We start from the raw sequence: 17,494 nt of genomic DNA on the forward strand, positions 1-17,494 counted from the left end.
TAGTATGATGAAGGGAGAGGACAATGGGACCATCCCCTCCCTTATTCTGGATATTATATCTATCATGATGCAGCATAAAATAATAGAGTTTTTACCCTTAGAAATCAGGAAATAGTCCAATCAAAGCAACCAGTCCATCAACTAAAATGAATTTATTAAGCACTTAGCCTTTGTGCCTCTGGATACAAAGAAAAATGGAAAATTGTCCATCCCCTCAAGAAGCTTGTACTTGAATGGGGCAGGCAACATACACCTATTAGGGTCTAAAATGATACATACAAGGTGAGGCTAGATAATCTAAATATGCAGTGGACTCATTCCAAGGGGTTTAGGGACTTTCCCTACCTCCATTCACAGCAAGGGTGAAGAAGGCAGACGATGGGAACAGCTCAGGGTCAGGGACTGACAAAGTGTGAGGTGATAAGATAAAGAGGGAAAAGGAAGCCAAAGTACAGAACAGTGTAAAGTTGAAGGGAGAATGGAAACAGAGCACTGGGCATAGCTTAGCTAAGTCCTGAGGGCTGGAAGAATGGGAAAGCATCATGAAAATGAAGTAACAAGATATAGGGAGAGATGGAATTCTAGAAACTATGACCACGTAGAGGAATTTTAGCATTCTTGAAGAGGGAAGTAGGTGAAGGTAAGGCCAAGGTTATGACTACCCTTGTGTATCTTACAGGAGGAGGACATGGGAGGTGAGGAGGTTGACAAACTGGAAAATTAAGTATTTGAGGGCCCATCAACATGTATGTTGAAGTCTCCAAGAATGATAGTGGGATTTGGGGTAGAGAAGAAGACTGTGAGCCAGGCACTGACCTCATGGAGAAAAGAAGGACACTATCCTGGGAGTCAGGAGAAAATGGCCACAAAGTTCCATATTGGATAAGAAACAAGGGCAAGTGTTAAGAGAGAAAGCATTCCTACAGTTGTATCACTAATTTATCTTCTGTGTTTCTTTAAATATTTATTTGTTTGACTTCTGGCCATATTCATTCACACCTAGTATTTAGAATGCAGGTGTTAGTTTCTTCTGATATGCTAATCTATGTTCCTCACTGAGTCAGTCCTAATACACAAGTCTTTTTCTTTTTTTCGTTTAGTTTTTCTACTAGCTCCTTGTCCCAGGTCTCTTCATTGCTGATGTCCCCGATATCCAAATGTGGGTGCATTTAAGGTCACTGTTTCTCCCTCTCAATTACTCCTAATTAACTCATTCAGGAATGAGACATATGACCAGTAAGATAGTGGATTAGTAATTCTCTGCAAACCCCTTAATTCTTCAACTTTCAAACAATGAAATTATGAACTGACTAGAATTTCTAGAGCTTAATTATGAGATTACACAAAAGAACCATGATGGCCAAGCTAAAAATCCTATTCATTAACAACTTTACTACTTAGAGTGCTTACTAAGTAAGGTACTGCCCACCTCCACTAGCCCCGGCAGCCAACATAAGCAGTCTCAGGTTTGTGCCAGGAGTCTAGCCTGAGATAGAGACCCCCAAAAACTGCAGGATCTCTACCTCTATACTCCTAGCTCCTCAACCCCCTAGACCTAAAGAAGTCATTAATTGTGTCCAGTCGTGGGAAGGAAAAGAAAATAATGAAGGGAAGAATCAGGTAGTCTGAAAATGAACCAGCATAGGCAAATATGCTGCACCTGTGGGAAAGGTGAGTGGAGACTGAGCTGAGATCAGTCCTACACACCAGTTATTCTGGCAGGGACCCAGGCAGATGAATCAACTGTCCCCATTCTAAGGAGGATTAAGGCAGCTCTGCAGCCTTGTAGCCCCCCAGTGTCTAGGGCCTGTAGTACCAATGGAAAGAGAGAAGCCGGAGAGTGAGGGATGGGGAATACAAGGAAAAGAATGATAGAGATAGCAAGAGAAAAAGATTCAATGAAAGCCCAGGATACCAGCAGATAAACCAAGAGACAGGATATCAAAACAACAGAAGGAAAAACACAAAGAGAACTTCAAGTACAACTAGCAAATATTGCAAAATGAAGGAAAAGAGTGTCTGGTTAAAGACAAAATACTATGTAGTATACAAAGATCATGGAAACCTTCAGAGTGACTCAAAGGAGGGAGCTGCTAGGTGGCACAGTGAGTAAAGCGCTGGCCCCGGAGTTAGGAGAACCCGAGTTCGATTCCGGCCTCAGACACTTAACACCCACACAAAAAAAAACTAGCCGTGTAACCTTGGGCAAGTTACTTAACCCCAATTGCCCTCCAAAAGGCAAAAAAAAAAAAAAGAATGACTCAAAGGAGAAATAAAAATCATAAGGGAAAAAGTAAGGATTGAATTTAGGCAGAAAATAAAGTCCTCCAATCAGAATTGAAAAAAAAAACATAAACAGCCTAATTCATTCATTAAAGGATACTTCTTCAGGTAAATGATACAATCCAAATTCTTAAGGAGCTAGCCCTACATTTATTTTAAAGCCATCAAACAAAATAAAATGTGAGTTTAAAACAAACTATGTTTGACCATGTTCCAACCTCAATGCTGAAAACTGACGATATGTTATAAAATGGCAAAAACCATTCTGTAGGTCTTCTGTGGAGACTGTACTAAATATACATATATGGGTGTATATGGTGGCCTCCCTTCTAGCATAATGAGAGGAAAATATTCAGGAGGTCACACAGCTTTTCCAATGGTTCTTGCTTCCTGCTTGGCAACTCTGACTCACGGAGCTAACCTTTGTAGGTATATTCTCAAGGACTTCAGAGAGTGTGAACAGACAAAAAGAGATCTCTTCATATGCATACCTGGCTCCACTTTCATAGAGGCAGGCAAAAGTGATGGCTGGAATCCCTGGAGTGGACGGGTCTGAAAAGGGTAACTCAATAGCTGCCAGATCAGAGTATGCACTGGGCCCTTCATAAATCACCCAGGGCTCGGTCCAGCTGTCAGCATTTCTGGGAAAAGTACTAAGGTAGATTCCCATATTTACCCGAGACCTGTGACTAGTGGGGTGGGAATATAGTACCCAAGTAGGTGTCTGAAATGAGGTGGAAGGTTGGGAGATGGGTCCTGGGGCTGTCTGGTATGAATCACCATCACCAGCAGAGATCAGAGATTCTTCAGAGATCTTCTGTTCTGGGTGGCATGGGGATGCATTTTTCACAGAGGTGACTGGGATATATCTAACATTCCTTCCTTTGTGCTTCTGAAGTCCATGAAGATTTTGTAGGAAATGGGAATAGTTACAGCCACCAACATACCATCTCTCCCCTTGTGACAGAAACTGAGAAGGGTTCCTAATGAGAGGAGCGGGGAACCCAACGATGCTGCCATGACAACCACGGTTGCTCTCCACTAACTTCCGGACCAGCTGTCCTGGGAAAAAAGCAGACCCATCATCCATGCTGAGCGCCTGCACCCGGCAGCCCAGGGGACTCCTGGCATTGCAGTAAAGAATATTGCTGCCATCTTCCTCATACACAGATACCAGCTGGCACTCCCCAGTTTTCAGGTTGGGGATGAAGTCTCCAAATTGCCAACTCTGACCATGGTCATCACTGTAGAAGGCAAAGGAGTGAGGGGTGGTCTTGCAGATTTTCCCAAAGCACTCTTTGCAATCGATGTGGTAAGTGTACGCAGGAACAAGCAGACGTCCTGACCTCAGTTGGATGCCATGGCCAGGGCCCAAGGCAAAGGTAGCCCAGTCTGCAGAGAGAGAGAAAGAGGCTGCCGTGAATGAGTGGCATTTCCCCCATGAGGGAAAGAAGAAAAGGGAAGAAGAGGAGGAGGAGGAAGGGTAGGAAGGAGAGAAGGATCAGAAGAAGGAGAAAGAGACAGAGAAAAGAGGAGCAGTAGAGGAGGAGGAGAAGAAAGAGGAGGAAGAAGAGAATTAGTAGTAGTAACATTAAGGACTCTCTCCCAAACCCACTTCTGGAGAATCACAAGAATACCACAGGGTGGGGCGGCCAGGTAGCACAGCAAGTAAGAGCACCGGCTCCAGTGTTGAGAAGACCTGGAGATCGAATCCCGGGCTCGGACACTTAGCACCCACCCAGAAACACCTGGCCGTGTAACCTTGAGCAAGTTACTTAACCCCAATTGCTTAGGGGCGGCCAGGTGGCTCAGTGAGTAAGAGCACCAGCTCCAGTGTTGGGACGACCTGGAGATCGAATCCCGGGCTCGGACACTCAGCACCACACCCAGAAATAACTGGCCGTGTAACCTTGAGCAAATTACTTAACTCCGATTGCTTAAAAAAAAAAAAAGAATACCACAGGGAACATCTAGGTTCCAGCTTCAAAGCCCAGCCTACCCTGGCCTTTCAAACCACTCCAGCAAGCATGTGTCACTTTGGTGGCCCAGCCAGCTCCTGACCAGGACCCCCTTCTGTCTCCCTTGATGGCTTGTCTTCCCCTCTGAGACTGTAAGCTCCTTAAAGGCAGGGACTGTCTTGCTTGCATTTGTATACCCAATGATTAGCACAGAATCTATATGCTTGATAAATGCTGGATCCATGCATCATATCTATCATCTCTCTATCCATTCATCTATCCATCCATCCATCTATCTATCATCTACCTATCTACCTATCTCTCAGTGCCTACAAGGTCCAAGTCACTGTGCTTGGTGCTGAAGATTCAAAGTTCCAAATTAAATAATTACTGTCTTCAAAGAGCTTAGATTTTGCTTGTGGGATGCAGTTACATATATACATGCATATATACACATATGTACATGTATGTGTCCATGTATGTACATATATATACCTGATCATGTATACATATGTATATACATCCATATGTGTGTTGTTGATTAAATAATATATTATGTTCAAATGTGCATTATCAAAATTACATTTCTATAGCATGTGAAAGTTTGTGAAACACTCTATATATGTTATCTCATTTGAACCCCACAACAACTTTATAACATAGGTGCTATTATTGTCCCCTTCTTATAGATGAAGAAACAAAGGTTAAGTGACTGGTCCTCAGTCTCAAAACTACTGTCTGAGGTCAGATTCAATGTGAGATCTTCTTGATTCTAGGTCTATTCACTGAGGCACCCAGCTGCCTCTCTCACATCTTTGAAATTATTATTTGGCAGTATAGGAAATAACTAGATGTTAACAAACAGTATCAACCATCTTACTTATGAAATTGCCAGTACCCTATCTCTCTTTGAAAACGCCTTGTTCTCTGCCTTTGTGACCTCACACAGATAAAGGAAAGAGAAAGGAAGCACCCTTCCTATGTCTACCAGCTGTTGCTCAAAGCAGACCCAGGGAAAACATTGTCAGGTCAAATGTATAGCTGCACATTCTACTTCCCCATGTATCCTACCCCTACCACATTATAAACATAGATTGCAGGGGAAGGGGATCTAGTGTTTCAGACTCCCTCAACTTTATGAAAGTCCCTCTCTCACCTTGTCTTCCCACTCCTAAGAAACTATTTTACTTGCAAGCATCTACTTAGCAGAGGAAAGAATAACTGTAAAAAAAAAAAAGAGGTAGAATCTTATAAATCCATTTATTTACTTGTTTTTTCCCAGGTAGAATTGGAACATCTGATTGTTAAAAACATGCATACATACATATATGTTCATATTTATGTATATATGCATTTTGCAATGTCTTTTTGTCAAAGTTAATGGTGCCTTCATTCCTGTTGAAATACCTAGTTCCTAGCTCAAGTTTCTCTCTGTCTCTCTGTCTCTGTCTCTGTCTCTCTCTGTCTCTGTCTCTGTCTCTCTGTCTCTCTCTCTCTCTGTGTCTCTCTGTCTCTCTGTCTCACTCTCTCTGGCTCTCTCTCTGTCTCTCCCTCCCTCCTTCTCTCTCTCTCTGTCTTTCTCTCTCACCCTCCCTCCCTCTTTCCCTCCTTCACTCCCTCCCTCCCTCCATCATTGAAAGAGATTTTACCTCTTAGTAATTAGTATATTGGGGGTGCCTTGGATTGTGGCATTTGTTAGGGGCTCCATTTTCCCCCATGAGCTATTCATTCCAGGATAAAGTTCTGGGCAAGAATGGTACGTGAACCAGGACCAGAGCCAGCCTCATAGAGCCTATGTGCTGGGCAGTGAGATGACCAAGGCACATATAGCCTCGGCATCCTTTATCAGCCAGGTTATTTTGGTGACCTCAGACCCCACATCTTGTCAAGTGGGTTTGGCTTTTGTTCCTTGAAATTCTGGAACGGACTGGCCAATCTAGATAATACTGAGAATTCCCTTCCCCCCTCTCCTATTTCTCTTTTACCAACAAAAGTCTTCATTGATGGTAAAGCCAGTCAGTCTAGGTGGAGTAATTTGACCAGCTCAGTGTGGGATCCTTTACCTTCTATGACAGAGCCGATGACTTGCTCTGTCAGGTCAGTGACAGCACTCCATGTGAGGCCCCCATCTGAACTGGTCACATAACAAAGGCGGGCTGCATTCTTGCCAGTCATGATCTGGAAGGACTCCGGGGTGTTGCCCAGCACGGCGATAAAGAAGAGGAAGACGGTGCCGGTGAGCTCATCGTACACAGGGCAGGGGTTCATGGAGCGGTGCTCCTCCAGAGATGCTGTCTTCACAACTCGCAAGGCTCCCCACTGGAGAGGGAAGAAGAGGATCAGAATTCTCTCTTCTTGCTCTGTCAGGCTTGCATTCATCTTCATTCATGATTCTCTCACCTTTCTCAATGTGCTGCACACTCCAAATTCTCCTTAATTTAGAGGATGTCGATTGCCTTGAACAATGGCTCTAAAACCTTCTGAGTTCAAGCATGTTATCAGGCCAAAAGACCACACGGACCCTACACACAGCTGGAGGAAGCCCCTGGATTAGAGTTATGGGTGAAATACCAAGAAGAGAGGTATAATTCACAGAAAGGGCACCTGGGTTCAAGCCCTGGATCTGACACTTACTAGCAAAATGACCCGGAGCAAATCCATTAACCTCTTAGAGTCTCCTCAGTTTCCTTATCAGTCAATGGGAGTAATAATGCTGAGGGAGAGGGACTAGGCCTGTTATTTCATCCTACCAGTGAAGATCAGCCCCTTCTCTTCAACTTAGAGGCTCAGAGAGTTTCCTAGGGTACTGAGAGCTAAAGAGACTTACTGAGTGAAGGTCACCCAGCCAGGAGGTATCAGTCTTCTGGGCTCTAAGGGAAACTCTCTACCCACTACCTACTGTGTGCATGTATGTGCATGAATATACAAAGGTGACTAAAAGCTCCTGCCCTCAAGGAGCTTACATAGAATCATGGATCTAGAGCAGGAAGGCCATTTGGTCTAACCCTCTCATTTTCCAAATGAGGAAACTGAGGTCCAGAGAGATTAAATACCTTGCCCAAGGTCACAGAGGTGGTAACAGAACCAGAACTGGAACCCGAGTCCCCTGTGTGTTGTGTTTGTCCGTCGTTTTTGAAGAGGACCATGATATCAGGGAGATGGTGCCATGACTTGCACTTGGGTCGGACTTGAGGGAGGGAGGGCTGTGCAAGGTCACCAGCCTCACTCTCTCCTCCAGAGCCATCTGCATCCAATGACTCTTCCCACCATGCAACACTCCCTTCTATGAAGCACATTCCTATGAAAGCTGTAACCACATTCAGATTTGGAGAAATTGGTCATGTATTTGTATCATATAATAGTTACTTGAATATACAAAGAATGTAAGAAGGAGACTCTTAAGCTGGAGTCCATGAATAGGTTTCAGGATATCTATCCATTTGGATGGGGGAAATGATATCTCTATTCTCACCAACCCCTCACTGAAATTTAGCATTTCTTTCTATTATAACTGTAGACAATAAATCATTATTCTAAGAATAGGTCTGTAGGCTTCACTAGACTGTCACAAAAAAAGATTCATGACCCAAAATAAGGGTAAAATCTTTAATCTAGCACTTAATCTCTCCTTGTATGGGAATTCTCTCCACTGATAAAGATGCTAAACATATCCAGGACACCCCGACTGAGGAGGAGGAGGAAGATGATAGTTAATATGCATATAAGACTTTAGGGTTTGCTTTACATACATTATTTCATCTGATCTTCATAACAATCTCATAGGGGAAAGTACTATGGCCATTATTGTACCCATTTGACAAATGAGGAAACTAGATTCATAGATGTTGTTACTAGCCTAAGGTCATATAGCTATTAAGTGTTATAGCCTAGATTTGGCTCCCTGATAGCTCCTGAATCCACTCCCAGCATCAGGAGCCAATATGCCCACTGCCTCCTGATGCTGCTGCACATCCTAGCCTTTAATCTTCTCTTTCCCAGGATACACCAGCTCCTACAGAAGGCAGATACTCCAACCTCAGATATTGCCCCTGCCCTGCTGCTGCATGAGTCTTGGTCTCTGGAAATAATATATTGATGCTTCACCTGAGTCTCTCACACAAAAGCCCATTGATTCAATAAGTAGCACCCAAAATTTGCCCACAACCCCTCAACAGCACCCCCAAGTCAACTTATCATGGTGTGTTTCTCATGCTTCTCTGGAGAGTGATTCCATGGCCCAGGTGTCACTCACCTCCACATACGTCCTATAGAAGGCCCCCCTTCTCAGGACCAGCACATTCGCATGGGAATCATCAGGGCTGAGCCTCTCCTCTGCGAAGGCCAGCAGAGTGGCCCTCTTGGGGATATAGAGCAGGGCAGGTATCCTATAGGTCACACCACTTTCCTCCCTCTCAAACAGCACCGTCCGAGCTGGGAAATATGGGCTACTCATGGCTCTCCTGAAAGAAAGGAAAGGACACACAAACAACCAGCGTGTAAGGAGTATGAGGGAAAGAAAGGAACAAAGACTCCAGGATTTAGTCATGGGATCTAAACCTCACATTTTAATTATTATTAAATTTCTGTTTTAAGACATTCCCAGACAAGGGATGCTTTTCCCCCAGGTAGATGAAATAGACAGATAACTGCAGTGCTTCCAAAGTAAGGCTTCAGAGTCACAGAATCAAAGATCAAAGGGATCCCCATGGAAATCTAATTCTACCCCTAGCAGAAAACAATCCCCTCTACAATGTACTTTGATAAGTAGCCATCCAAGCTTTACTTAAAGACATCCAATGAGAAGGAGCCTCCTTAGGCAGCCCATTACACTTCTAGATGGTATCCAGGAAAGTGGCAGCAATATGACTGTGTGCTCCTCTAAAGGGAGTCAGCACCATGGACAGAAGTGTGTATTAATCTACCCAACAAACCACCCACCCCAGCACCCACTGGGTCTTTTTTATCTTGGAGAATGACTTAATTGGTTTGTAGAGTAAGTCTACTCTCTCCATGTACTCATCAAGCCTGTCATTTCCTTAGTAAGGAGTTTTGTTGGGTTAAATTAAAAAGCAATAAAATACAAACAACAGATCCTAGGGGAAGGAACCATCTCAATAGATCCCTACCCCAAAGGCAGAGCTTGTTTCACTCTTGCCCATTCTAGCTGAAGGGAGAAATAAAAATCTCCATGCTTATCCTCATTTTATAGTTAAGGGGGGCGGGGAATGAAGCAGATAGAGGTTAATGATTAGCCCAGGGTCACAAAGCTAGTAAATTTCTGAGTCCAACTCAAGCCTTCCTGACTCCAAGCCCCATGCTCTATTCATTGTATGACCTACAAACAAGTTCCTAGACATAATTCTACTATTCAAGGAAGTTTTTCCCTTATATCAAGTCTAAACTTACTTCTTTGCACCATCTCTTCATTACTCCTAGTTCCTCCTTCTGAGATCAGACAGAACAGGTCTAATCTCTCCTCCATCACAGTCCTTCAAATAGCTGAAGAGAGCTCTCTTGTCCCCCCCCCCCCTTAGTCTCCTCTTCTCTAACCTGGACACCCCCAGTTCATTCAGTCAGTCCTCAAATGGCATGGATTCAATGCCTTTCATCCTCCAGATTACCCTCTCTGGATACACTCCAGCTTCTCCTTGTCCTTCTGAAAATGTGGGACCTAGATCTAGACAGGTTACTCTAGATGTGGTCTGACTGGGGCATACAGAAGAGAAACCATCACTGACCTATATTCAATTCAAGTCAGGAAGGGCTACATGGAGTAAGTGATATCTTAATTGAACCTTAAAAGAGGCATGAGGGGAGAGGGATAAGAGGGAGGGAGATGTCCATACCAATTATAGGGGAAGGCATCAGAAAATGTGGACAGAGGACAGGGTGAGAGCAGGAAAAGGGAGCAGTTTCTCATCTTTTCTGTGAAAAAGGGTAGTGTGAGACATTACCCACAAAAAAAAAAAAAAATACACAGCTCCTGGAGTTGACTGACTAAATACTGAAATTATAGCTTGACCTTCCCAAATTTAGTCCTCATTAAAATGCAAATGCTCAGGGGCGGCTAGGTAGCACAGCCCCTGTAAGAGCACCAGCCCCAGTGTTGAGATGACCTGGGGGATCAAATCCCGGGCTCAGACACTTAACACCCACCCAGAAACACCTGGCCGTGTAACCTTGAGCAAGTTACTTAACCCCAATTGCTTTAAAAAAAAAATGCAAATGCTCCTAGGAAGAATAATTGAGCTGTTGACTTTAACATAAGTCTCAGAGTAAGGCTGGGGGGAGGGGCTGGTTTGAGAAACATGATGGTAGTGGACAGCTGAGTGGGGGTCCACAAGAGGGGCACCTGACCAGTAACTGTGGCATGAGAACAACAGGAATTTGCCCCAGGGTGCTATCATAAGAGAGAAGAGAAACATGTTTTCTTGTCACTCCCTCAGTCTGCTATCATCTGAGCTGCTTTATGTCATGACTACCCCAGGGCAGGCTAGAATTCAGGTGGGGGGGGGGGGACTGCACCCTATCCCAGGGCAATTACACGCTCAGTTAGACTACTCTGTGTATCACCGCTGTCCTCTTCTCTGTCTGACTATCTTATTCCCTGCCACTCCCCAACTATTTTGAGATGACATTTGCTCAGGTTTGGACTCAAACCACAGAGGCCAGCTTCCAGCAGAGGGACGTTCTCCTGCCTCCTTTCTCAGTTGCCATGGAGATCCACATCATAGGTCTGCCGTGGAAACCGTGGAGCTGGCTAAAACTGATACCTAGGGTTCATGTCCAGCACACATCAATGAATGAGAATGAGAGAAATGCTCAGCTGAGACTAGTATCGGAAGGGAAAATAAGCATGCAAGGCTATCAGCTCCCATCCTGGGGTCATAAAACCCAGCAGAGATAGAAGGAACCTCAGGGTCTACCTAGCACATCCACCTTACTTTACAGATAAGGAGGGGCCCCAAAGAAGATGAGTGACAACCAATGTCACTTAAGCACTGAGTGGCAGAGCCAGGCTTCAGTTGAACCAATTGGAGCCTCCTGACTCCAAATCCAAAGGCAGGGCCATAAGAACTGGGGGAAGGTTGTAAGTGGAACTTTCTCCCCCAAAACCACCCTGAATGGCCTGTTGGTCTTAGAAATCAATCCCCTACCCTGACTAAAACTGAGAGAATCAGAGAAACCCAAGGTTGGAAGGGATTTCAGAAGGCATCTAGGCCAAGCCATAATTAATCAATCATTCATCAATCAATCAAACATTTCTCAAAGGTCATTCATGCAGGATTCCTCTCTACCATGTATCCAATAAATGGGCATCTCCACAGTATCTGTTGGAATACTTCCTACAATAGGAAACTCACTACCTATCAAGGTAGCCCATGCTTCTTTGAGATAACTGATGATTAGGAAACTTTTCCTCATTTCAAGTCTAAATTTGTGGCTCCCAGATCTGTCTTCTGGAGTCAAATCCCTCTTCTAGGTTGAAGTTCTGCAGATATTTGAAGATAGGTATAGTGTGAGTAGGATATAAGGTCCTTGAGGTCAGGGACTTGTTTCTTTTAGTCTTTGTGCACCCAGGGCATAGCTCAGGATCTAGAACATTTCAGCTGTTCAGTTATTTTTAGTCATGTCAGACTCTTCATGACCCCATCTGGGGTTTTCTTGACAGAAATATTGGAGTGGTTTGCCATTTCCTTCTCCAGCTCATTTTACAGTTGAGGAAACTGAGGCAAACAGTGAAATGACTTGCCCAGGGTCACACAGCTAGGAAGTGTCTGAGGCTGGATTTGAACTTAGGTCTTCCTGATTACAGGCCTGGCACTCTATCTGCTGGGCCACTGCTCCACATTAAGCCTGTACTTACTGGTGCTCTTTTATTGATTTGAATGGAATCTGAAACCTTGGATTTTTTAAAATGCAATCCACATTCAGTGAAGTTTCTCCAGCCATCCCAATAGGCCAAAGGGAAACTCTATCAGGTTACGTGAAATTAGATTGACATTACCCCAACAATGTGCTTGGGGGATATTTCGAGGCAGGGAAGGGAAAGGGAGAAGATAGATGAAGAAATAGGCATGGAAATCTCTTGGGCATGTAATTATGTACTCCTAAAGTGTGGAAATATAATTATTTTCTAGGTCTGAAGACAGCACAGTAATGGAAATAGAGCTGGACTGGAAGCTACCAGAGCTGGGTTCAAATCCCTGTTTTACCACTAATTGACTATGTGACTTTGGCCAAGTCACTTAACCCCTCTGGGCCTCAAGTATGTCATCCATGAAATCAGGTAGGTTGGACTAGGTAACCTCCAAAGGTTCCTTCCAACTCTATATTCCAGACCATAAGAAGTTCACCTTCAACTCATCTTTCCTCAGGAGGTCTCCTAGGTCCACATTGTCTGGGAGAAAGACAGAAGGCTATGGCAAAGAAAGTGCTGGACTTGGAATTGGAGACTTCTGCTCAAATCTCAAGGCACTTTCTATGAGACTGTGTGACCTTGGACAGATCACTTGATCTCCCTGGGCTCATTTCCTTATCAGTAAAATGAGGGAAGATAAAATGAGATGATATCTGTAAAGCACTTTGCAAACCTTAAAGGGTTATTTAAATGTTTATTAGCATGATCATCCTTGATTACCCTCCACCAGGCTCAACCTGTCTGCCCAGAAGGTTTCCTGGGTGTGACTGATGGGCATGCTGCAGCTTCTTAAAACCACTGGTAAGAGTTGGGTGACACCAAAAGTGGGTGCACAGCTAGTCTTCCCTGAACACCCCACATATCCTAATGGGCCTCCAACCCATTGACAAGTTAGGGGAGCATCTACCCCAAGGATTGAAGACTTCCCCTGGCAGAATGGCAGATGAGAGCAAGTTGTCCTAAGGACCATGCAGGTAGCTGACGTGGGCTCTATGGAGCATTCAGAGTGTGGTCAGGCATGGAGGATGCCAAGGCCATCCAATGCATCGTGGGCCATTGCCAGTTACCTTGACTTTTGTCTTGCCACTGGATTTCAATGACTCTGGAAGAGTGAGGTGGACGACTTTGCATAATGCTTCCTCACTTAAATCCAGTTCATGCAAGTCAACATGTCACTCATGATGTCATCATCCTTTTTAAAAATGAAAGACTAATATTGCTCACCATTGTCATCCTCAAGGCCCAACCAAGATGCTGTGACCTCTAAAGTTCTCTCCAGCTCCAAGCCTCTGAGCTGTGCCCCTGTTAGCTTTCCTGAATGCCCAACAGATGACTGCCCATTCTACACTCCCAGGGGAGTTGCCCCCTAAACTGTCAGTCATGACCCCAAATGTGACAGCCAAAGGCCTTTGGTTCCCACAAGATGCCTGTCTCTCACATAGCACAACCCTCCTAGAAGGTGACCATGAGGTCTGTAGACATATGGGTAACTCAACTTCATTGAATTCCATGCCTACTTAGCCCGCACATTGTGCCAGGGTTCAAGTACTGCCAGTCAGTTCAGGCAAGGCAAAGAATAGACCCATATGGGGACTTCAGTCTTGGAATCCAAACAGCTCAAGAGGTGACACAGATCATGAAACTCATGCCATGAGTCCAAATGAGTCCAGTTATCCCCATTTATTAGGGAAGGTTAAACAACAAAATTCACCACAATAACAGCTAACGTGAATATAGTGCCTTACATGCCCAACCTCCTTGGATCTTGTGAAGTGGGTGCCTGTTTTACAGAGAGAGAAACTGAGGCTGGTATGTGTCTGAGACAGGATTTGAACCCAGGTCATTATGACTCTAGGTCTACAATGATATTCACTCTTTCTCAGAAACTGCCTCGGGCAGCAAACACAATCTTTTCATAAGGATTTTTGAAAATGCCGACCAAGGTCAACACAGGTAAAAGGTTCACTTCAGATAGAAGTTTATTACACACCATCAAGAGAACAGATAACAAATGACTGATTTATACCCACACACAAGAAGTGGTAGAAGGGAGCAGAGGCTTGGAGAGGTCTGTATCCTGTGAGCGCTGGCAAACAAAGCCAGATCAACCCAGAAGCAATTACAGACAAAGCAGGGAGGGCCACAGCTACCTGGGAAATCAGCCAGCATTTTATAGGGAGCTTTCCTCGTCATCCAGGAGGGTCCATTGGAGGCTCTCACTTCAGACTTAATACAAGGAAATCTAAGTAGCTCTTCACCAGATGAGGTTGGGGAGAAATTTGGAGCAGAGGCTACACGATTTTTAGGCCATTGGGGACCTGCTTCCGATATCTCTCCAGAGGGGAAGTTCAGGAGAATGGAAGAGGGAGCAGAGAGAATTACTAAGGAGGCCCTGTAGCATCACAGGGTTTGATGAAATTAATTTTTCAAAGGTGATTGGGAAGCAACAGCAGCTCACAAGCCCTCTCTGACCTTTCCCTGCTTCCTAAAATCCTAAGAGAATGGTCTGTGCAGAGGTCAGGGCTCTCCTTGATGAGAGCATGAGAAAGGATAATTGTCTCCAGCCGACCAAATCTTCCCAGCAGGCTTGGAAATTGAGAGAATACAAGAGCCTGCAGTTTTTCTTGTTTCTTACTCAAAAAAGAAAAAAAAAAGGCATGTGACCAGGGGAGCAAGGCTTAGCTCCCTCCAACACCAGTTAAGGCTCGAATAAACAAATAGGTCATGTAGGAACCCCTGCTAGACAGAACCACATGGGTGGCGTTGTTTAATCATCTACCAGGTATCAACATTGAGTGAGTTATAAAGCAAAGGAGACTCCCTTTCCTTCCTCAGTGCCCTATAGGGCACTGTTCTATTGTGACCTAACTGGCCTTCTTACTTATGCCCTTGGCTGGGGCATCACTCTTCATGTATTTTCTTCTTTGTTTTCTATAAGCTCCCTGAGGGAAGGAGCCTTTTATTCTGGCTTTGGCTTTGCCTATTCAGCATCCACACGCTAGCCACGTAATAAAAATCTTACTGAACTGAATTAAAATGAATTGAGTCAGAGCACACCATAATCTCTGAAGATTCAGAATTTCAGGAGACCCAAAGGCACTGAAAAGACTCGGGAGAGGGGAGTGTATAAATTGTGGGATGTGGCCATCGATGACCAGCAAATAGGAAACTGTGTAAAAAACAACCTCCAAGGTGTGGATGACCAGAAAGGCAGGTGGGTGCCTGACCCAACACTCAGCAGAGCCGGTCTGAGTCTGTTAACATTTCACAGCCTCCAGCACAGCGCTGAATCCAGGTGTAGTTTATTCCTCCCTTGGCTCTGGCTCTGGCTCTTCAGACTTGGCTACTATACTCAACTGCCTTCTCCCCCTGGAATTCCCCTCCCTCAGTGGAGGGGGAAGGGCCTTCTCCCCCTGGAACTCCCCTCAGTGAAGGGAGGAGGGCCTTCTCCCGCTGGAACTTCCCTCCTCCCCGAGACCTTCTCCTGGTGGACTCTCCAGAACTTCATCATCATGTCCCAAGGAGGGCTCCCCCTCCTCCTTCCACTTTCCAGCCCCATTTTATCTCTCATCCTTCCCCATCCTTGAGCACAGGGACTGTTCCTTTCTGTTTGTATCTGTCTGCCCAGCACTTAGCATGGTGCCCATACATAGTAAACACTTGACAAATGAGCACTGGCTGACCGGCTGGCTGAGGTCAGGCCCTCATTGTGTCTCGTCTGTTTGCACTAACCTCCGCAAAGGCCTCCCAGACACTCTTCAGCGTACCCTCACAGCTCCCACACTATCATTCCCAAAGCACAGACCTAATCAGGCCATTCTCCCACTCAAGAAACCATGAGCTCCTTGACCAAGAAAGAATCCTCAAGAACTGCCCAGAATGAGAAAGTCTAGGAAGGACTGCTATGTGGCCTAGGAAGAGGGAACTCTGGCATCACTGGTGAAATCAGTGATCCATCCAAGTACAGGAGGGCAAGTATGAACCTGCCCCCACCACACACACCTCATTCCTTGGATTATGAGGGGGAGCCTGAGTGACTCAGGATCCTGAGGAAGTCAGGGGCATCTGAGTGGAATTCACAGGCAAAGCATTCCAGAGACATTCTGTATCTGGGAGCACTGGGCCCAGGGTCAGGAGGACTCTGTTCACATCCAGCCTCAGATACTAGTTATGTGACAGTGGGCAAATCACTTAACTTCTGACTGCCTCAGTTTCTTCATCTGTGAAATGGGGGTAGTACCTATCTGCCTGCCTAGTTGTCAAAATTAAATGAGATCATATTTGCAAAGCCTTGTACAAACCTTAAAGGGTTAGTTAAGTGCTCATTGCTGCTACCATCATCATCACCTCCAGTCACTGTCATCTTCCTCCTCAGGGCCCTACCAAGATGCCAGAGAGGGGACCCTCCAACTCACTTTAACCATGGGCAATGCAATGGGAACACAGGACAAGGGGGAACTGAAATCACACCCTGATCCTGGCCCGGAGCCACGTGGAAATCTTACCTCATCTCCCTTTGCTGGAAAGAAGAAAAGAAAAAGCAGTTTGGAGTTTGTTGGGGGGTAAGGTCATCAGATGGGATTCAGTTGGGTCAACAGTTAGAAGTGATCATCTCAGGGAGTCCAGCCTCCTCATTCTGGAAGAAAGGAAAGAAGCTGAGAGAGGTGAGAGGGACTTACCTAAAGTTATATAGCCAGCAAGCAGTAGGACCTCCATTTGAACCCAGATCTACCGTTTTCATAGTCTGTGCTCTCTGCACTGAGGCTTTCACCAAATAGTTCACTGATGCCAGTCAACAGCAAAAAATTCAGGGAAGGAAGGCAAGAAGGAAGGGAGGGAGGAAGGAAGGAAGGAAGGAAGGAAGGAAGGAAGGAAGGAAGGAAGGAAGGAAGGAAGGAAGGAAGGAAGGAGGGAAGGAAGGAAGGAAGGAAGGAAGGAAGGAAGGAAGGAAGGAAGGAAGGAAGGAAGGAAGGAAGGAAGGAAGGAAGGAAGGAAGGAGAAAGAATCAGCCAGTCACCAAGGTGTCTCATCTATATCCCAGGATGACAGATGCCAGACCAAAGTGACCTTGGATACCTTCTTGTCCCAGTGCCTCATTTTATAGATGATGAAGCAAAAGCCCCAAGAACTGCACTGATTGGCCCAAGGTCACAGTGAATGGCTGAGCCCAGCCTCAGCCTCAGGTATCTGGCTGCAAATCCAGCATCCTTTCCGTCACCCTGAGCTTCAACAAGCTCCATTGTCCAATCTCACCAGATGTTCTGAGATCACCTTGATAGCACCTAACTCTGTTTCAAGAATTGGTGTCTTTATGGAAAAGTGAATTGAAAGA

General features: G+C 45.1%; 1 protein-coding gene across 1 annotated transcript; it reads right to left on the reverse strand.

Annotated features, from left to right (window-relative positions):
* Positions 1 to 2,418: 2,418 nt before the first annotated feature.
* Positions 2,419 to 16,742, reverse strand: NEU4 (neuraminidase 4). Its single transcript, XM_069083340.1, has 4 exons — positions 16,668 to 16,742; positions 8,494 to 8,701; positions 6,305 to 6,560; positions 2,419 to 3,675 (listed from the first exon to the last, which is right to left on the reverse strand). Exons 1-4 carry the CDS (start codon positions 16,670 to 16,672, stop codon positions 2,636 to 2,638), a joined length of 1,509 nt encoding a protein of 502 aa, XP_068939441.1. The 5' UTR covers positions 16,673 to 16,742; the 3' UTR covers positions 2,419 to 2,635.
* Positions 16,743 to 17,494: the final 752 nt, after the last annotated feature.

The sequence above is a fragment of the Petaurus breviceps genome, unplaced genomic scaffold (assembly GCF_028583685.1).
Source record: "Petaurus breviceps papuanus isolate PSGF00001 unplaced genomic scaffold, PetGlider_PUasm1.0 173, whole genome shotgun sequence".
NCBI lineage: Eukaryota > Metazoa > Chordata > Mammalia > Diprotodontia > Petauridae > Petaurus > Petaurus breviceps.